Source organism: Dendrobates tinctorius, unplaced genomic scaffold, assembly GCF_039654945.1.
Source record: "Dendrobates tinctorius isolate UK_male_01 unplaced genomic scaffold, ASM3965494v1 ptg000331l, whole genome shotgun sequence".
NCBI lineage: Eukaryota > Metazoa > Chordata > Amphibia > Anura > Dendrobatidae > Dendrobates > Dendrobates tinctorius.
The window spans coordinates 1169556-1192186 of NW_027361997.1; the positions used below are offsets into that span (position 1 = coordinate 1169556).

The window sequence follows — 22631 nt, forward strand, 5'->3', positions numbered from 1 at the left end:
ACAACCAACTAGATAAAACCTGTAAGTTTACTGAATAACGTTAAATGTCCATAAAAGGTAAAAACCTCAACACCTTACGCGTTTCTGGCAAACTAAGACGGACTTTTAACATGATTCAAGAAACTTACAGATTTTATCCAGTTAGTTGTGCCGGAAACTACTCATTTTATTTCTCTGTAAGCTGCAATCATCAGTAGGTACGGGCTGAAAAATGGAAACCTTGAGGGCACTACAAATAAACCACAGGGAGCTGCAGTCCACACACTTAAAGAACAAGGGAATGCGAAAAAAGAGAGAAAGAAGTGTGCAAAATGGACGCAAACAACCCAAAATAAATGCAAATAAAAAACTAATAATCAATTATTTTTATTGAAAAACATGTAAAAAGAGCACACAAGTGACAAAAACATTTTAAAAACAATTAAAAAAGGCCAAAAAAATGGCCTGAAAATGACACTCCAGAATAACAGGTCTTTAAATAAGGACCTGATGTAAACCCCCTCCAATAAATAAGGGCAGAGACTAATGAATGTGCAAAATAAGCATGTATATGCAAACCACAATATAGACCCAGATGCGTGATTTACAGCTCTAGAGGCATGAAATTGGGAGAAACACAATAAATATGATGTAACAAAGTGCAAAAAATCATGAACGACCATGAAGCATGATTGCAGTTGCCCAAAAATGCATGAATATACCACACAATAGAATACTTTAACTTCAGAAACAACCTGATGATGGTCTATATTGGAGAATATCAATACTCAAAGTATCTGGAAGCAGTGAGCCCATAAAGATAATGATGGATCAAATATCTAAACATATAACAGTAGTCTGAAGAAAATAATAATAAGGATGCGGTTATCATGAATGTAGATATACCGCACAATGAAGAGCTATGACTACAAAAAGGCTTCTCAGGTCTTCTATTGTAAGAAACAAACCGTTCCTCCAAGCAACTAAAGACTGCACACATGAGGGTAAAATGAAGATATCAAAATAAAGTCAAATGCCCACAAGATGTAAATAGGATGGGGGATATTACCCCACGCGTATCGCCACCTGTAGCGTGGCTTCCTCAGGGGAAGTGGAGGTGAGTCATTGTCACGAACGGCACCCTTTTATAAGTCTCAAATTTATCATAAACTACTTACAAGTGGTAAAGTAGTTCGGCGAGCGTGAGGTCGGCGTCCGGAAGTGACCACTGCGCAAGTGCTGCGACGGCAGTCCCAGAAAACAAAATGGTGCGGCGGGCATAAATTCAGCGTCCGGAAATAGCTACTGCGCAAGCGCTGTGATGAAAACAAAACCGAAACTTAGGAATTGGAGATCGGCGCAGGCGTACTGAGAACAAGTGTTGGATGAACGCAAATGCACAGAATCAAAAGAGGAAAGAGTGATACCAACAAGTAGAGAGCGCTGATACTCCTGCATTAAAGGGGAACAACACCACCATGACTTAAAGAGTGAATATAGCACAAACGTGCTGGTTAATAAAGGTCACAAGGACCAAAAAGCCATACTTAAACACAAGAAATGACCAATTTGTTCATATAACACCATGCAGTAAAGATTTACATTTTTAAGTTTTGCAAACTGTGTTGTACGAAATAAGAAATAAGAATAAATAAGTCATATATACAAAAAAGGTGAAAGCAAAAGGCAAAGCCTAGTGAGTATTTGATATGAAAAATAAGAAAACAAATGATTATGCAAATAAAGGCCAATTCCAGAGAAAAAGAAAAAAAAAAAAGCTACTATATGACTTCATAAAGTATGCTCCCGTTCGGGTGGCATGTGGTCACCAGTCAACGGACAAATGGCCACAATACCCCGGGACAAAAACAGTCAAGAAATGAGTGGAATTGTACTAACTGTTCCCTCTCCCATATGATCTGAGAGAGGAAAAAGAGAGACAGTCTCTAGACTACACATACTAGTCTACACAGACTACACTAGACTACACAAACTAGACATACAATTTATTTTTTTTATTTTTTATAGAAACCAGTGAAAAGCCACTCTTCGTTGAGACCTGCTGGTGCCTGGCTTTTAAGGTCAAAAATCCACCTGGACTCCTTTCTCAAAAGGGCCTCAGTACAGCGACCACCCCTTATGGAAGACTCCACCTTATCAACGACTATAATACGGGTTTGCCTTGGAGAACCATTGTGACACAATAAGTAATGATTGGCCACTGCAATTTATTTGCATTTATTTTGGGTTGTTTGCGTCCATTTTGCACACTTCTTTCTCTCTTTTTTCGCATCAGTAGGTACGGCACCCACTGGTTTTTAATTACAGCAACAGATCCATCTATACTACAAGCATGAACAGCTCCAACCTTCCTCCTCTTCCCTACCTCCTTATCAGTGCATTACTGTCATATGACTAGGATACAAGCAGAGCTCCATATGTTATGACAAACAGCACAGCAGGCTTTCCCCTGAACTGACAGTTAAGTGCCAGCAGTGACACATCAGTATGTTGAGGTTAGATAAAGGAGTCTTAGCTCATCACAGTGAGAAAACCAGTTCTCAGCTTCACTGGGGCGATTGCTTTGATTCCTGTATGACACTGCCTTCTTTTGATTGAGCAATGGCATACAGGAGAAAAGGTAAACATCCCCAGAGAAGAAGCTGTTAACACTCTCTTGGTTAAAGTGGAAATCAGCATCAAAACACTAAAAACCTTTATTTCCGCAACTGAAATGACAAACACAAAAATAAAAATAACATTTTATTCAGATCTTTAACCCCTTTATCGGGACGTAGCTAGTTTAGCATGTAAAAAGTGGTGAAAGGTCCTCTTTGGAGAAACAAGGGAAATTGAGTCAGCTCACCCACATTGAAGTCCGAAGTTCGGAACCAGCAGTGTTGCAGGATTATGAATCGAGGAAGGAAGGAAGGATGTTCCAGCATCAGGATCATCTTAAAATTATCAAGTTTTTAACATAGCAAACCAATTTAAGACAGTGTGTCTTTAATCATATGCGTTTGCTACACTAAAATTCCCTGCGGGGTTGTGACATGCTTGTCATATTTTATACTTGCCTAATAACCTTGATGTTTTTAAGAAAATCCTGACATAAACATCATTCCTTCCTTTCTCGAAAAGTCCTCTTTACCTGAAGGGAAAATACTGTTGCTGCTTCTTAAACTGTTACAAACTTTCTCATTTTATCATTAGGACTTTAATGCAATTGAGCTCTGGATTGTGGCAGCACTGATGAAAGGTTGGGTGTAGATGTAATGAGGGGAAAAAAAAAACACAGAATAGAGGGTCTTCCACTGCCAGGAAGCTGCGTGCAGAATAAATTGTATGCACAATACAAAAAGTTTAGACACACATGTTCATGCAATGGTTTTCCTTGGACTTGCTGTAATCTGCACATTGTAAATTCATACTGAAAGCGGCAAAACCACAAAGGAACACATATGGAAACATGGAGAGGAAAAAAAAAAAAAAACACGTGAAACAAAACAGAAATATATGTTAATCCTTTGATTCCTCAAAGAGCATCCTTTTGACTGATGGCAGCATCACACATTCCTGACAAGGTCTCCAGCAACTTCAAGTAATAGACTGAAATGGCTTTCTAACAGTCTTGAAGGAGTTTCCCGGAGGTGCTGAGTACTTGTTGACTGCTTTGCCTTCAGTCTGTGGTCCAACTCATCCCAGACCATCACAACTGTGTCTTGATTGGGTGATCGTGGAGGCGACGTCATGTCAGCAGCACTCCATCCCTCTCCTTCTTGAAGCCCATGGGCGTGTAATGCAGTGAATATTCATTTCTCTTTAATCGCAGACACGCTGTTAACCGTAGCCGCCGGCTTCCAGCAGCTGCCGGGCATTCAAATGTCTCTGCTACTTAAGGCAATGACTATTCACTGCTCTCCACTCCCATAGGAATGGAATGCAGTGACTATTCCTTTTATTTAGTAGCAGCACACGTGAAAGCCCGGCAGATGCAAGAAACCGGCAGCTGTGCGCCAACACGGTGTTCACTATTAAAGAGCAATGAATACTCACTGTGCTCCACGCACATAGTCCCGGCAGCTGTCCTCAGCATGTAAGCGGCGCATGATGTCCCTGCCATGCACTGCTTACAAGCATAAAGCAGCTGCTGGCACCGGAACAAGACACTGTGAGGGAGCGCAGGAAGGTAAAGTATAATGGTCTATTTTTTTAATATGGGCCGTGCACACCAGGATAGGGGATATTAAGTACAGAATTGACCACATTTTTGCTCCAATTTTTTTTTCTTATTTCCTCCTCTAAAACCTAGGTTCGTCTCATGGTCCGGTGAATCTTATAGTCTGAAAAATACGGTACTTTGAGGAAGCTAAATTTTAAGATATTCTGTTTTTTTATTCAAATGTGTTTTTTTCTCTCCTTATTTCCATATCTATACGTTCATGTTTTTGCCATCTTCAATCTGAATCTCCAATGTGCATATTCCAATAACAAGGAAAACCACTTAATGAACAGGAGTGTACAAACTTTTGACTGTACTTTGTAATGGAAGCACTTAATTCTGTGACCATTTACGGTAATATTCCTCAGTTTAGTGCCTTCGGTCTACCCAGTTTTACTATTCATTGCCTTGAAACATCAATGTATCTCAAGGCACTGAGCAGAAATGCACTAGAGAGGCAATTAAGACATTAACACAAACTCATTAAATTTGTTATTCCCTGCTGCAACATCCGTGATACTGAAACCAAACTCAGACCACTTGTGGTCCAACTACAGACCAATATCCCTTATAAATATTGACCTCAAGATCCTAGATAAAATTCTGTCTCAGCACCTAAACTCGGGCCTAGGATTTTTAATACTTGGAGACCAGGTCGGCTTTGTTCCTTGTAGACAAGGCTCTGATAACATATGTAGAATCTCCCATCTATTGCACCTCTGTAAACAGAGCAAACTAGCAAGTATGATATCACTTGATAATAAAAAAGCTTTTGATTCTATTTCTTGGCCATACCTGTTTGCAGGAAGCTGGGCGAAACGTGCGCGTCGGGGCAGAAGGACGGGGCTCCCACGGGACATATATTGAACGCTGCTAGATCCAGGTAATGGCCTCTGTAGCTTTAGTTTGAATCACATGTAAAAGATATTCTTTGCATAGACCGCTGTGGGCAGCAATCTTGATAAAGATATGGACTATTTAACTCTCTTTGAGGGCTGTGGATGTATGACTTTGGCTGCTACAAAACTATTGTTGCTTTTAGCCCACATAACAGTAGTTATGTCTGGTATTTTCTTTGCATGTTTTATTTAAGACAGCAGACACCTGATCTATTAAATTTCACCAGCACATACTGGCAGGTCTAAAGAGTTCATTCAAGGTGGCAATTTTTAAGATTCTTAGCTATAGGGTCCAATACCATGCAGCAAATGCTACGTGAACGGGAGTCGTGTGTTCCTTCTTTTCTTGTGCTTTTTTTGTCAACATGAAAGTGTTTTTAATCTTTATACATGATTCAATAAAAGAGATTTTTACCATTAAAATGCTCTGTTTGATCTTGGTTTCAAGTTATAGCAGGATCTTATGTTTTCACTGTTTGCAGTAGTAGAAGTTCCCTGATCATTTTATTTTACGGATCCGCACCCTTTATAGTTCCCCTTCGGCTTAAGTTCGCTATAATGGCTTCTCCTTGGCGTCCTTTTCCATTAGAAGAGGCACTAGCCAAGGTTGTCCCCTATTCACCCCTATTATTCCTTCTCGCAATTGAACCACTAGCTATCCATCTCCGTCTTACCGCTAATATACAAGGAATAGATATTCCATCAGTTTCTCACAAACTTTTTATGTTTGCAGATGATATAATACTTCTATCAGTTCCGCAGACATCTCTGCCAACTCTACTCCAATCCCTTAGTAATTTTTAACAAATTTCCAGCTTACAGATTAACCAATCAAAATCGTATGCCATGAACATATCCCTTCTCACTACTATTATCCCAGAGCTCCAACAAGACTTCCTTTTCAATGGGCCACTAACCACCTAGATTACTTAGGAGTGAAATTGACAGCCAATCTGGACGCCCTCTTTTCAGCTAACTACCCTCAAATGCTCTGCAAAATTCGCTCGATACTTCAGACATGGCATCTCTCCTGTCTCGGCCGTGTACATGCGCTTAAAATAACTATACTCCCCAAACTGCTCTACCTATTTCGAGTCCTGCAAATCCAATCCCCTTCCCACTGCACTTCCTCAAAACACTTTTATTTGGAAGGGTGGCCTTCATAGGAGTTAAAGAGTTACTCTTTATTGTCATCGCTTAAAAGGAGGTCTGGGAGTTCCTAACCTTTCCAGATATTACCAAGCAGCCCAACTAGCCCAGTTAACCCTATTACACGCTTATTCAGAACCACCCCTGTGGCTATCATAGGAAGCTCCTGAATGCTACCAGAGTAGCCTCGATACTTTAGTGTGGATCCGCCCAGCTCAGCGTAAACAAATTTAGAATCCCATCATGGCACATTCCCTTAAGATTTGGGACTCACTGAAATATTCCTCTCAGTTAATTTCGACATTTTTGTCTCTCGCCCCCATTTGGAGTAATCCCTGGTTTCCCCCAGGGTACAGAGTCCCTTAAGAACGTTCGATTATGGGTCACTGCAGGGATTACAAGAGTCCATCATCTCTTTAAAGTGGTTGTCCGGGCTTTTCACATAATCTCAGTACATATCTGGGCTGCAGAATTATGACAATAAGTAATTTACTTTCTGTCACTAGTTTGCACGGTTTTCTAGATATTCTGAACAGATCGTCCAAGGGGGGGTGTGTTATGGCATTGAAATGAGAACTAGTCGTAACCTCCTACTCTACTCCAAACATGCCCTCTATAGCAACAACCCCACCCTCCATAGCTACAGGCCCTCCCCGTGCACATGAAGAAGCCCTCATCACACAGTAACAAATCCTCCCCCTCTACCAGCCTCAGTGCAGAGAGCAGAGCACCCAGCTGCTCCTCCCCCAGACACAAGCTGAACAGTGATCTATGGAAAGTGAAACTAGTGAGGGAAAATCGTCCTGTATTCTGGACCACTCCATGATTACAATACATAACTCATTATCAGTAATTCCTTCCCTCACTGTCCCAGGCTGCTGGCAGCAGTGAGAACAGACTGTGTGATGGCCAGTGATGGGGGTCTGCAGCTTCTAATCTGCACAGGGGATGGCAGTCACTGATGTAATCTGTTGTGTGACAAAGCCTCTGCTGTGTGAATGAGACAGCTCTGTGCCACTGATGTCTTCACACAGCAGCAGATTTGGTGCAGTGTATGTGTGAGCACTGTGTCTCTAATGACACAGATAATGATGGGAGAAGCCTGACCCAGAATACATGACGATTTTCCCTCCTCACTAGCTTCACTTTCCATAGATCACTGTTCAGCGTGTGTCTGGGGGAGGAGCAGCTGGGTGGTCTGCTCTCTGCAGTGAGGCTGCTAGAGGGGGAGGATTTGTTACTGTGTGAGGAGGGCACATGTGGACGGGGAGGGCCTGTTGCTATGGAGGGTGGGGTTGTTGCTATAGAGGGCATGTTTGGAGTAGAGTAGGAGGTTACGACTAGTTCTCATTTCAATGCCATAACACCCCCCCCTTGGACGTTCTGTTCAGAATATCTAGAAAACCGTGCAAACTAGTGACAGAAAGTAAATTACTTATTGTCATAATTCTGCAGCCCAGATATGTACTGAGATTATGTGAAAAACCCGGACAACCCCTTTAACGTTGATGGAATTATTCCATTCCCAGCCCTACAAGAGAAATATCATCCCCCCACAGAGGGGTGTTTCGCTATCCACAACTCAAAAACTTTGTCACTTCATAGCAAAAAAACTCCACTTTACCTTATACCTTTACCCCCTTCGAGCAAAGATGCCACCAAAACCCACATGCTTCAGGCACTATTTCACTTCTTTACTCCCATATTAACTCCCCTGCACATAGGCGTTGCCTAAACTACACTTCGCGTTGGGAGTCTGATATCGGTTCCACTCTAACCAATTCAGAGTGGTCCCAAACTTGGTCCTCCTCTACTGGAGGAATATTAAACACCTTAATGTTGGAAACAAATTATAAGGTTCTGACAAGGTGGTACCTGACCCCAGCCAGAGTGGCTAAGGCAGTCGCTAACTACTCCCCCAATTGCTTCACAGGGTGTAACTCTACAGGTGATATGTTCCATATATGGTGGTTATGACCGTTAACCTTAGAAAATACACTTGGGAAGCTTTACTTAATAAACGCATTCTCAATGCCCCTAGTCACACTCAAACCCTCATCAAATTTATATTTTGGGCAGCCAAACAAACCATAGCATTGGCTTGGAAAAAAAAACAGGCCTTGACTTGTCTGATGTTAAAAAGTGTCTCTCTTGGTATATGATTAATGAAAAATTATCAGCCATACTCACAGATAAAGTTCGAAACTTTGAGAAAGTGTGGCTTCCTTGGGGTGGAATATGCCACCCACACCCCCTTTGCCACTTCTGTATTCCATCAAAATGCTTCAGATTCTCCCGATTCTGGTTGAGTCTCTTCACTTGGGTATATTATGTCCCCTCCTCGGGCTAACCCCCCCCCCCATCTCTTGCCCTCTTACACTATTTGTTCATTGTCTGTATCCCCTTAAACATATTTTTGCATCAAGATTTTCTTTATTTGCCTTTTCTGTAAAATTCAATAAAATTTATTGTTGAAAAAAAATATTTGTTGTTCCCTTCTAGACCAGGGTTCCCCAACTCCAGTCCTCAAGGCCCACCAACAGATCATGTTTTCAGGATTCTCTTTGTATTGCACAGGTGAAGCAATTATCACCTGAGCAACACTAAGGAAATCCTGAAAACATGATCTGTTGGTGGGCCTTGAGGACTGGAGTTGGGGAACCCTGTTCTAGACAATGTTCTGCCCTGCCTTCAGTTTGTTAAAGAATAACAAATCGCAATGTACTCACCGTTGTAACGCTCACCTCTGTTCCCAGAGTTCGCTATTGACTCCAACACTGATGTCATGTCAACAGCATGTCAGTCAATCAGTGAGCTCAGCAGCTTTTACCGTGTCAACGGAATGCCCCCTTCAAAGCCACAGAGCTCAATGATTGGCTTCTGCAATGTTGATGTGAGTGCCACAGCCAAGACTGACCAGTGGACTAGGGGATGGCGAGTACAGCCCAGTTTGTCAATTTTTTTTTTTATTAACAAGCTGCAGTCTAGGCAAAACATTGTTTTACAAGGGGCAACCCTTTCAATTCTCTTTGACTTTCTGCATACAAAGATGAGGTGGAAAATTTGAAACTGAGTCATAAGATACAAAATTGGTAGTGGTCTCTCAACGTGATAAAAAGGTAAGGCATCACTTATCTAAATAGTGATCTTGTGACTACAGACAACACCTAACACTTTGATTACATCAATTTAGTAATATACAGAACAAAAAAAAGTCCTATTACCCAATGATGTGAGGGGTTGGGGTGTCTTCATTATAACCTTCTGGTACAAATCCTTGTGTTCTTCTAAATACTCCCACTCTTCCATGGAAAAATGGACTGTGACATCCTGACATCTTAAAGGAACCTGATGCACACAATAATAGTAATCATTCAGATATTAATTAAGTGTAATTGTTTAATAACCCCACCAGACCCTGTAAGGCTCACCTCTCCAGTAATCACTTCAATTATCTTGTTGGTGAGTTCAAGAATTGTCTTCTCCTGGTTTCTTTCATGTAACTGTAGATGAGGTGGAGACTTGTTGAAGTAGTTTTGGCTCCCGTGCCATCCTCTCGATACATATTGATGTCTGTTTCTTTTCATGGGGTTACTGGACTGTTTCATAGGTCCATAGTCCTAAGATACAAGCATACACTGATCAGCCACACGTTAGGTAAATAACAGATTATCGCTAAACAATAGCAACTATCACAGTGTGGGATACATGATGCAGGAAGTGAACAGTTAATTTTTGTAATGTAAGTTATGGAAGCTTATAAAATAGACAACTAAGCTGTGAATGATTGTTGACATGGGAAAAATAATGCCTGGATTAGAGCAACTGCAAAACAGGCCTGGTGGAATGCTCCGGCTATGTAATGGTTAGTACTTACCAAAAGGGGTTCAAACAAGACAACTACTGAAGCAGAAAGAGGGTCAATAGCTGCCTAAGGCCAGTTTCACAAGTTCTGATATATCCGGTTCCGCAAAAACTGGTACCAGAGATGTCAGTGTCCATGTGTGTAATACTTGCGGCACATATGTGCCTTATCAGTACTACACGGAAGAAGCGCTACAGTAAGCGCAGTTCCCCGAAACCGGGTGCTGAAGACGCTCTCATCATTCTATCCTGCTCTGGTGGCGATCGACATGAGCAGTTGAGAATGGTGAGAGTTGTATTCAAGTGAGAACAATAACAGCAGGTGGCGGCTGATGAGACTATTACTCCCATCAGCCAACACCTGCTGCCGCTAATAACAGTGACAGCAGGAGCGCCTGATGGGAGTGTTCACCATCCAGCACTTGCACTGTAAATACATAATTTTAAAAACGGCTCCTGAGGAAGTGACTTTCACAAAAAGTGCGTTGGGGAGGCGGGAACACCTGCATCACTTATTTAATCATGTTATATTTTTATGTGCATGTTTATGTAGCAGAACTTTACACTTTGTAAGCACCATATTACTATGCTGTATTATCTTATGCATGCTATTTAGCAGCATTTTATAACTTATAAGCACCTTTCAAGCATTTAATATTTATGGAAGTTTAATAGGACTTCTACTAGGAGTCAAAGATGAATTAAGGGCTCCCTAGACTGTTATCGTTTTTTTGCAGCCTCTGATTTGGCATTAGCACCTTTTTATGATGTGTTCTATTTTAAATAATTTACAATAAAGATTTATATTAATATTTCATTTGGTGCTTAAGCTCTTTTTTTCACTTTGAGCTTGTTTATGTGTGGGTCACATAGACACTTGAATGGGTCTATGTGTGTCAGTGCCTCAGTTACGTATGAAAACTGTCACCACGTGTACCAGAGACAATGACATGTGAAACATGCCTAAGGCTCATTTATCTGAGTGGTAAGCAAGGTATACCCTTATCTGGTCCAATCCCACTGAAGAGATACTGTAGCACATTCTACTAAAAAAAAAAAAATTGGTACTGGCTATGTTGAAGAGTTGTAAAAATAGACAGTGGATAGGAGCTTGTCACATATAGGGCCGCAAAGCTGCAGGTCGGTCAGGATGCCCACTGCTGAAAATGTCTGCAATTTGCACAAAATCCACAAAACTGGACCATAGAACAACAAAGTGTCCTAAGACTCATGCTTTTATGTGCACAACTTACTTGTGGAAGAGACCATGCCAGAATGCACTATAAAAAAGTAAACCAGGCGGGGGCAGCGTGATGATCTCTTGGGTATTCTGCTGTGATACCTTATATCCTGACTAATCATGTGGATTGACACCTTCTGCCATGTTATTTTTTAAGCACATCAAGTACACCCCAAGATGATAGTGGTTTAGGAATGGATTAAACAATTTAAAAAAGGGTTCAAAAGGGAACCTGTCATGTTATTCAAGCTGCCCAAACCATAGGCAGCATGAATCATAGGCTGGCTGCATAACTGCAGTCAGACATACTTTTCGCAAACACTCAGAAAAATATATTCTAGACTTGTTCAGATCATGGATGAGACTGGTCTGGCACCTCCCCTGGCTGACCCTTCCCAGAGCTACTGCAGGTGATTTTTCAGTCATGCAACTAGGTTCTGATTCAAGCTGCCAGCGGTTTGGCCAGGATGAATCAGATTACAGGTTTCCTTTAAGATGTTGATTTAGCCTTCAGATGACAATGTCACCTAGCAGATATGCTGTAAAAAAATGTGATCCATAGATGGGACCACACCATAAAAGTCTTAAACAATCTGTTATTAATGTCTTGGAGCAGGATACCACAAGAAACTTTCAGAGGTCTTGTGGAGATCCTGAATCAATGGTCCAGATCTGTTATGGTGACAGTATGGTCGTCTTGACGCAGCGATTAGCAGCATAATACAGTACCAACCAAATAAATTAGATTAAAAAAAATCTCATCTACATGTTGTTGAAATTTTGTGTGTGGAAATTGACTAATGGTGGGGATTTAAGTAGCTGCAAGGTGTCAAACCCTTTGCAATAGAAAGTTTAAAGCCAGCAGCAAACACTCAACAAAATCTGAATTTAACAAGCCAAGATATTGCTGCAGAGAAATCTGCAACGTATGAACAAAGCCTTAAAAGGTTTGTACCAAGTTAATTATCCCCTATCAATAAGTGATAACCTATTGATCTGCTATGAGTCTAAGCAGTGGGACTTACAGCGATCCCATGAATCTGACTCCTCCTGTCTGAATGGATTGGAGGTTAAGCATGCGCATCTCCATTCATTCTCTGTGGGACTGCAGGAGATAGATTGCTGAAATTTATTGTCCATAAAAAATGGAAACTAAATAGTGGTCAGAGCCGGGTACTGCACATCTGCCACTATTCGTATGAATAGCAGCGAGTCTGCTATATACGGCCGTTCCGGCAGTGTCGGTGCCTGCTCTCCCAGGGTCTCGCATGATGTTTTGTCACTCACTCCCTGAAGCCCATCAGCGGCAGCTTCATCACATCCTTTGGACATAGCTGACAATTTGGAGAAAGTCAGAGTAACAGCTGCTCTCCTCTTCTTCTGCATTACAGTTCAGTCCAAAGGAACGGCGTGTGAAGCGGCCACTGATGAGCTGCAGGGCTTGAGTGACATATGCGAGACCACGGGAGAGCAGGTACAGACACTGCTTAAATGGTGCCCATATTGGAGGGGGCTACATGCTGTTATTTTACATGGAAAAATATAGCAATTGAGAAGAGGTTGTCTGAGGAGTGGTCAATCCCTTTAAATCAACTAAAAGGAACTCATAAAAAGAGAGATGCAAGAGATACAATCTCCCAATAAAACATCATAGTCGATGACTGATGCATTCTCATTATCTCATTCTGCAGCCAGCAATTGACAGAACAATATAGAAGCTATAGAAGGCAAACAGTGCAAAATTGTTATTGAAACCAAATTACAAAAAATAATTTAAGAAAAAAAAAAACAAATTCCTGAAAGTGGAGCTTTAATACGAAGCTATTTTTTTAATGTATGGTTAGTTTAACCCCTTCACCCCCAAGGGTGGTTTGCACGTTCATGACCGGGCCAATTCTTACAATTCTGACCACTGTACCTTTATGAGGTCATAACTCTGGAACGCTTCCATTGATCCCGGTGATTCTGACACTGTTTTCTCGTGACATATTGTACTTCATGTTAGTGGTAAAATTTCATTCAAATAACTTGCGTTTATTTGTGAAAAAAATGGAAATTTGGCAAAAATTTTGAAAATTTCGCAATTTTCCAACTTTGAATTTTTATGCCCTTAAATCACAGAGATACGGCACACAAAAAACTTGATAAGTAACATTTCCCACATGTTTACTTTACATCAGCACAATTTTGTAACCAAAATTTTTTTTTGTTAGGAAGTTATAAGGGTTAAAAGTTGACCAGCGATTTCTCATTTTTACAACACCATTTTATTTTTAGGACCACATCACATTTGAAGCCACTTTGAGGGGTCTATATGATAGAAAATACCCAAAAGTGACACCATTCTAAAAACTGAACCCCTTAAGGTGCTCAAAACCACATTCAAGAAGTTTATTAACCCATTAGGTGCGTCACAGGAATTTTTTTGAATATTTAAAAAGAAATGAACATCTAACTTTTTTTCACAAAAAAAAACTTCAGGTTCAATTTTTTTTATTTTACCAAGGGTAACAGGAGAAATTGGACTGCAAAAGTTATTGTGCAATTTGTCCTGAGTACGCTGATACCTGATTTGTGGGGGGGAACGACTGTTTCGGCGCATGGCAGAGCTCAGAACGGAAGGAGCGCCGTTTGACTTTTTCAATGCAAAATTGGCTGGAATTCAGATCGGACGCCATGTCACGTTTGGAGAGTCCCTGATGTACCTAAACAGTGGAAACCCCCTAAAAGTGACCCCATTTTGGAAACTAGACCCCCCAAGGAACTTATCTAGATATGTGGTGAGAACTTTGAACCCACAAGGGCTTTACAGAAGTTTATAACGTACAGCGGTACAATTAAAAAATCATATTTTTTCCACAAAAATAATCTTTTCACCCCAATTTTTATTTTCCCAAGGGTAACAGGACCCTAAAAGTTATTGTGCAATTTGTCCTGAGTACGCTGATACCCCACATGTGGGGGTAAACCACTATTTGGGCGCATGGCAGAGCTCGGAAGGGAAGCAGCGCCATTTGACGTTTTTGGCTGGAATTGAGATCGGACACCATGTCGCGTTTGGAAAACTCCTGATGTACCAAAACAGTGGAAACCCCCCACAAATGACACTATTTTGGAAACTAGACCCCCTAAGGAACTTATCTAGATGTGTGGTGAGCACTTTGACCCCCCCAGTGCTTCACAGAAGTTTATAATGCCTGGGCGTGAAAATAAATAATTCGTATTTTTTCCACAAACATGATCTTTTAGTCACCATTTTCTTATTTTCCCAAGGGTACCAGGAGAAATTGGACCCCAAAAGTTGTTGTCCAATTTGTCCTGAGTATGCTGATACCCCATATGTGGGAGAAAACTACTGTATGGGCACACGTCAGGGCTCGGAAGGGAAGTAGTGACGTTTTGGAATGCAGACTTTGATGGAATGGTCTGCGGGTGTCATGTTGCCTTTGGAGAGCCCCTAATGTACCTAAACAGTGGAAACCCCCCACAAATGACCCCATTTTGAAAACTAGACCCACTAAGGAACTTATCTAGATGTGAGGTGAGCACTTTGAACCCCCAAGGGCTTCACAGAAGTTTATAATGCCAGAGCATGAAAATAAAAAAATCGTATTTTTTCCAGAAACCTGATCAATTAGTCCCCAATTTTTTCATTTTCCCAAGGGTAACAGGAGAAATTGGACCCCCAAAAGTTGTTGTCCAATTTGGCCTGAGTACGCCGACAACCCATATGTGGGAGAAAACTACTGTTTGGACACACGTCGGGGCTCGGAAGGGAAGCAGTGACGTTTTGGAATGCAGACTTTGATGGAATGGTCTGCGGGTGTCATGTGCGTTTGGAGAGCCCCTGATGTACCTAAACTATTGAAACTCCCCACAAGTGACCCCATTTTGGACACTAGACCCCCCACGGAACTTATCTAGATGTGTGGTGAGCACTTTGAACCCCCAAGTGTTTCACAGAAGTTTATAACACTCGGACGTGAAAATAAAAAAATCATTTTTTTCCACAAAAATGATATTTTTGCCCCCAATTTTTTATTTTCCTAAGGGTAACAGGAGAAATTGGACCCCCAAAATTGTTTTGCAATTTTTCCTGAGTAGGCTGATACCCTACATGTGGGGGTAAAACACTGTTTGGGCGCATGGCAGAGCTTGGAAGGGAAGGAGCACCATTTGACTTTTTCAACTCAGAATTGGCTGGAATTGAAATCAGACGCCATGTTGCATTTGGAGAGCCCCTGATGTGCCCAAACAGTGGAAACCCCCAATTATAACTCCAACCCTAACCCCAACACACCCCTAACCCTAATCTGAGCCCTAACCCTAGCCCTAACCCTAGCCCTAACCCTAGCCCTAACCCTAGCCCTAACCCTAAGGCTGTGTGCACACGCTGCGGATTTTGCTGCGGTTCCGCAGCGGTTTTGGCTGCTGCGGACCCGCAGCAGTTTCTGCTGCGGTGTACAGTACCATGATTCCCTATGGGAATCAAAAACCGCAGTGCAGACGGTGCGGAATTTTCCGCGCGGATTATCTGCGGTTTTCAATCCGCAGAAAGAATTGACATGTCAATTCTTTCTGCGGATTCTACTGCGGTTTGCCATCTCCTCTATTGAGGAGATGAAAAACCGCAGGACAAAACCGCAGAGCAATCCGCAGGTAAAACCGCAGGTCTTTTGACCTGCGGTTTCACCTGCGGATTTTACAAAATCCGCGCGGATGAATCCGCAGCGTGTGCACACAGCCTTACCCTAACGGGAAAATGGAGATAAATACTTTTTTTTTTAGTTTTATTATTTTTCCCTAACTAAGGGGGTGATAACGGGGGGTTTGACTTACTATTTATGGCGGTTTTTATGTTTGGCGGCTGTCACACGCTAAAAGACGCTTTTTATTGTAAAATAGTTTTTGCATCACCACATTTTGAGAGCTATAATTTTTCCGTATTTTGACCGAGTCATGTGAGGTCTTATTTTTTGCGGGACGAGTTGACGTTTTTATTGGTACCATTTTCGGGCACGTGACATTTTTTGATCGCTTTTTATTCCTATTTTTGGGACGCAGAATGAACAAAAACCAGCGTTTCATGAATTTCTTTTGGGGGGGTTGCGTTTACACCGTTCCGCGTGCGGTAAAATTGATAAAGCGGTTTTATTCTTCGGGTCAGTACGGTTACAGCGATACCTCATTTAGGTCGTTTTTTTATGTTTTTGTCGGTTTTATGCAATGAAAACTATTTTATATAAAAAATAATTATTTTTGTATCGCTTTATTCTGTGAGCTATAACTTTATTTTTTCGCTGATGATGCTGTGTGGCGGCTCGTTTTTTGCGGGACAAGATGACGTTTTCAGCGGTACCATGGATATTTATATGCGTCTTTTTGATTGCGCGTTATTACACTTTTTGTTTGGCGGTATGATAATAAATCATTATTTTTTGCTTCGTTTTTTATTTTTATTTTTTAAGGGGTTCGCTAAAAGGGTTAACTAATGGGACAGTTTTATAGGGCGGGTCATTACGGACGCGGCGATACCTAATATGTGTACTTTGTTTTTTTTTATTATTTCCAAAAAATGGATTTATTGAGGGAATATTTTTTTTTTTTTTTCTAATTTGGCGATTTTTTTTTATTCATTTTTACATTTTTTTTTAATTTTTTTTTTTACTTTATTACATAGTCCCAGGTGGGACATCACTGTCCTGTGACAGATCGCTGATCTGTCACATCACAGATCACTGTGACAGATCAGCAATCTGTCACAGGCATTGAAGACTTCCTCTTGCCTGCGCTTTGCAGGCACTGAGGAAGCCAGCTTCCTCAGGTCCCCGAAGGCCCCCGTCGCCATCTTGGATTCGGGGGCCTGGAGGATAGGAGCCCCCCGCAGCAGCGCTGCACATTGCGCTGCCGTGGGGGGCTCAGGGAAGCACGGAGGGAGCCCCCTCCCTGCCGATGCTTCCCTTTAACTCCCGGTACACCGCGATCATGTTTGATCGCGGTGTGCAAGGGGTTAACGTGTCGGGGGCGTTCCGTGACCGCCCCTGACACATAGTGCCGGGTGTCAGCTGTGATAATCAGCTGACACCCGGCCGCGATCAGCGGCGCTCACCACGTAGGCGCCGCTGATCGCGGTAGACGTACTATCCCGTCCACGGTCATACGGGCCCGGGTACCGTGGACGGGATAGTACGTCGCATGTCAGGAAGGGGTTAAAAATATTTTATGGCTATATTAATATATGGCACATATGTCAAACTGACTCGCAGGGTGCGTATATTTGACCCGCAACGCTGGGCGAGTCCTCCATCCAGCATCGCACTTTCAACCAGATTTGTAGTCGGTAAGCCAAATCTCCAACTCCTCAATTTCCCTGACTCAGACTCCCAAGCACTGCCTCACTACTGAGCATGTACATAAAAGTGCAGCACAGATTCATCTCAACTAAAAGCCGAGATCAGGAACAGAACAGACATTTATAGGACATTTCCCTGACTCCACAGCACTGATCATTACTGAGCATGTACATAAAAGTGCAACACAGATTCATCTCAACTAAGAGGCGAGATCAGGGACAGAGCAGACATTTATAGGACATTTCCCTGACCCCACAGCACTGATCACTACTGAGCATGTACATAAAGTGCAACATAGATTCATCTCAACTAAAAGCCAAGATCAGGAACAGAACAGACATTTATAGGACATTTTCCTGACCCCACAGCACTGCCTCACTACTGAGCATGTACATAAAGGGCAGGACAGATTCATCTCAACTAAGAGCCGAGATCAGGGACAGAGCAGACATTTATAGGACATTTCCCTGACTCCACAGCACTGATCACTACTGAGGATGTACATAAAGAGCAGCACAGATTCATCTCAACTAAAAGCCGAGATCAGGAACAGAACAGATATTTATAGGATATTTCCCTGACTCCACAGCAATGATCACTACTGAGCATGTACATGAAGTGCAGGACAGATTCATCTCAACTAAAAGCCGAGATCAGCAACAGAACAGACATTTATAGGACATTTCCCTGACTCCACAGCACTGCCTCACTACTGAGCATGTACATAAAAGTGCAGCACAGATTCATCTCAACTAAAAGCCGAGATCAGGGACAGAACAGACATTTATAGGACATTTCCCTGACTCCACAGCACTGATCACTACTGAGCATGTACATAAAGGGCAGCACAGATTCATCTCAACTAAAAGCAGAGATCAGGGACAGAACAGACATTTATAAGATAATCCTTTAATCGTCCCACCATGGGGAAATTCAGAGCATTACAGCAGCAAGGCAGGAACAAGTACAGATACATAAAGGCATTACATTGACAGTAGGTAGGTACATATACGGAAAAAAAAAAAAAAAAGATATAAACGGACTATCACAACTTTAGTGCAACACAGATTCATCTCAGCTAAAAGCAGAGATCAGGGACAGAACAGACATTTATAGGACATTTCCCTGACTCCACAGCACTGGTCACTACTGAGCATGTACATAAAGTGCAACACAGATTCATCTCAACTAAAAGCCGAGATCAGGAACAGAACAGACATTTATAGGACATTTCCCTGACTCCACAGCAGTGGTCACTACTGAGCATGTACATAATGGGCAGCACAGATTCATCTCAACTAAAAGCCGAGATCAGGAACAGAACAGACATTTATAGGACATTTCCCTGACTCCACAGCACTGATCACTACTGAGCATGTACATAAAGGGCAACACAGATTCATCTCAACTAAAAGCCGAGATCAGGGACAGAACAGACATTTATAGGACATTTCCCTGACTCCACAGCACTGATCACTACTGAGCATGTACATAAAGTGCAGGACAGATTCATCTCAACTAAAAGCAGAGATCAGGGACAGAACAGACATTTATAGGACATTTCCCTGACTCCACAGCACTGATCACTACTGAGCATGTACATAAAGTGCAACACAGATTCATCTCAACTAAAAGCCGAGATCAGGAACAGAACAGACATTTATAGGACAATTCATAAGTTTTCCAAATTCTTATAAAAACATTTACAGCGCATCCTGCACTGTACTACTGTGCCCAATTTATTATATAGTTTAGGATTCTGAATCGGTCCATTTTATATCGGCTCCACAGCCCTGCTTTCAACTATATTGGCATCCTAGATGCCAATACAGTTAAAAGCATTGATGGAGGAGGGAACGTCAGGTGACGCTCTCTCACGTCTCAGCGCAGCGGAAGCGATGACGTCATTACAACGCGCCGGCTGTACCGAGATGTGCAGAGGATCTGAAGACACCATGAACAGACTGGAGCAGCAGGGAAAAGGGCATAGGCAAGTATTTTTTTATGTGGGGCCTATTATAGTGTACGGGGCGCTAGGTGGTGGCCATGATACAGTATAGAATGCAATGCAGGGTCCCATTATACTGTATGAATGGCTGTGTGGGGATTACAGCTAGAGAATCACACTGTGATAGGGTCACCACTCTTTGTCAGGGGGATTGAGATGGGGGTACAATAAGGTCATCATACTGTTCGTGTGGAGGAATTCATTGTGGGGGTATCATACTGAAATACGGGGGCACTTTTGTTTGCATCATACTTCATTATCAGTATTATTCAAGTTTTTTTTTATTCTTTTATTACATATTTAAAATAGGGCATTGGACAATTTTAACTGTTCTTACAGAACATACATCATTTTAATATTTTATTCTAAGATCTGTTAATTAAAATGTACTTTGTTCTCGAGTCGAATCCTTTAAGTTTGCCTTCATATGAAAAAGTTCATCGTTATATTTGGTGAATTAATTAGACCAACCACTGTTGAGCAAAATAATAAAGAATTATTCTTTTAGAGACACACCTCTGACAAATTACACCATAAAAAGAACAAATCAGTTGCATAACGTCTCATAAAATGTAACCTTTATTAAATATATGATTTAAACTAAATACATACAAAAACAGTCATCCTATAATGAACCACAACCAATATACTATAATTAGTGATGAGCGAGTATACTCGTTGCTCGGGTTTTCCCGAGCATGCTCGCGTGGTTTGAGTATTTTGGTGTGCTCGGAGATTTAGTTTCTGTCGATGCAGCTGCATGATTTGTGACTTGTAGACAGGCTGAATACATGTGGGAATTCCCTAACAAACAGGCACTCCACACATGTATTCAATCTGTCTAGCAGCCACAAATCATGCAGCTGAGGCTTCGAAATCTAAATCTCCGAGCACGCCAAAATATTCGGAGGACACCCAAGCAACGAGTATACTCGCTCATCACTACCTATAATGTTACTATTATTGGTTATCTGTACTCAAAATTTTTATCTAGCTTAATTTACTCTCGAAGATGCCAAATAGTGTAAAGCAAAAGTGCTTTACTACAGAAGTCGTGTTTGCGGGTGATACTGGAGTTTGATAGGACTTATTTGACTTAGTGGCTTAGTGGTCTTTGAGCCAGTAAAGGTTCTGCTCTGTGTGTGCCAATCACAAAGCAAATATGCTAATTGCTAGCGGATTATAGTACACAAACAAAAGTTAGAGGGGAAACATCACTCACTTCCCTAATTTACTGCAGCTATGCCCAAAGGCTGGCACCAATTCAAAGCCAAGTTTTGGCATTGCACAATAACAGAACCCTGGAACAATATTCAAGTGGTAGCCCTTGCTTGACGTCAGGTCATATTCAATCTGTCCTTGGTATTAAAAGGGTTAATAGCGATGACAGGAAGGTCATGTGACATAGGTCCTATATTCCCTTACATCACCTGTCTAGCAGCCACAAATCATGCAGCTGAGGCTTCGAAATCTAAATCTCCGAGCACGCCAAAATATTCGGAGGACACCCAAGCAACGAGTATACTCGCTCATCACTACCTATAATGTTACTATTATTGGTTATCTGTACTGCAGAGTGCAGTGGGTCCGACCACTGGGACCCCCAAAGATCCCACTATCAGGGCTCTGCAGCGATGTCCCAAATGGAGTGCATATGTGACTGCTGGAAATCTGAATGCCGTAATTGGCAGTCCCAATAGAATGGAGTGGAGCCCGCATACGACCACCTCTGCTATATTCAGGACGGAGCCGGCCTCAGAATTCTTGTGGGTCCCCATTGTCGAGCCCCAGGCAATCAGTAAGTTATTCCTTATCCTATTGTTAGGGATAAATTGCTTTTTCAGGAATGACCATAATAGAGGTAAATGTAACGTTATGCCACTTGCTTCCAAAACCCCTCACCTCTCCGGTCAGCAGATAGATTATCTCCAGGGTGAGGTGCAGCACCCGCTCCGCTACATTATTCTCGCCCTTGTCCATCCTCAGTGCCTGATTCCGAACAGAACTGGAGGAGATCCCAGTGGTTTGGGGTTCGGCACTTTCCCCTCCTGTTCGTCACATATGGGAATAAAACAGCAGAAGTCATAGTCGTTATCCATGGGGCATAATCTACCATTTCATATTACAAACTCATCATTTAGCCATGAACTTGTCATTGTGCTGTGTCCCAACAATACCTACAGTGCCCCTACTGGCTACAGGCAGTTATGACACTGGAAACGTATTAAATTACAGCCTCACCACTCTGTATCATGCAACCTAGTGTAAACCGGGCAACCTGCTCCTATTCCACCATTTCAGGATGCCCAGTCCAGTCACCTGCCACTAGCACCGAAGATAAGCATCAGCCTCTTCTAACTCCTCACGACAGGAAGTTCCGAGGCCACTTCCGGTCTCTGTCGCGTCCTCTTTCATGCGTTCCGCCTCGTGCGTGCCACCGTTTGCTTGTGCATTCAGTTTCATCTTCCGCCGTGTCCTCAGTCCTATGGTTCCGCCTGATTGCCCTTGGGATTTTTTCACTGATGGAGCGTTCATGACTGGAGATCAGCGCTGCTACTATTTATACAGTAATTACCATATATAATCAGTAGGTGCTGGGCATGGACGCCATGTTGTAACGGTTATGGAAGTTCCCTAGCAGGAAAGTCTGTCAATGAGTGCGGACCCCACCGATCAGTACGTTATCACCTACCCTACCTAGAGGGGAACATCATTACAAATAATCTGTGCTCTTATGCCCTGATGTGAACACTGGGACCCCCCTTCCCCCAAAATGGGGTCCGCGCTCTGTAGCATCCAGAGTTCAATACTAAAGGCTGCCAGCATTGTGTGTTGGTTTGGCCTCATCTCTCCACAGCCCCCAACAAGAAAGTGCAGACATGGGCTCCTACGTTTTTGTGAAAGACACTACCAAGCA

At 42.2% G+C, this 22631-nt stretch overlaps 1 protein-coding gene across 2 annotated transcripts in view; it reads right to left on the reverse strand.

Annotated features, from left to right (window-relative positions):
• The window catches only part of LOC141074237 (uncharacterized), a 41705-nt gene extending 19457 nt beyond the window's left edge, over positions 1–22248 (reverse strand). Inside the window, exons 1-4 of one of the 2 annotated variants that reach the window (XM_073561836.1) lie at positions 22034–22248; positions 21617–21762; positions 9681–9869; positions 9474–9597 (exon numbers count right to left, since the gene is read on the reverse strand). In XM_073561836.1, coding sequence (XP_073417937.1) covers positions 9474–9597; positions 9681–9869; positions 21617–21694 — 391 coding nt within the window. In that variant the 5' untranslated portion in view covers positions 21695–21762; positions 22034–22248. Of the gene's footprint in view, positions 1–9473; positions 9598–9680; positions 9870–21616; positions 21763–21955 lie in introns of both variants that reach the window. The other variant, XM_073561835.1, reaches the window with a different exon arrangement.
• Between the last annotated feature and the right edge of the window lie 383 nt (positions 22249–22631).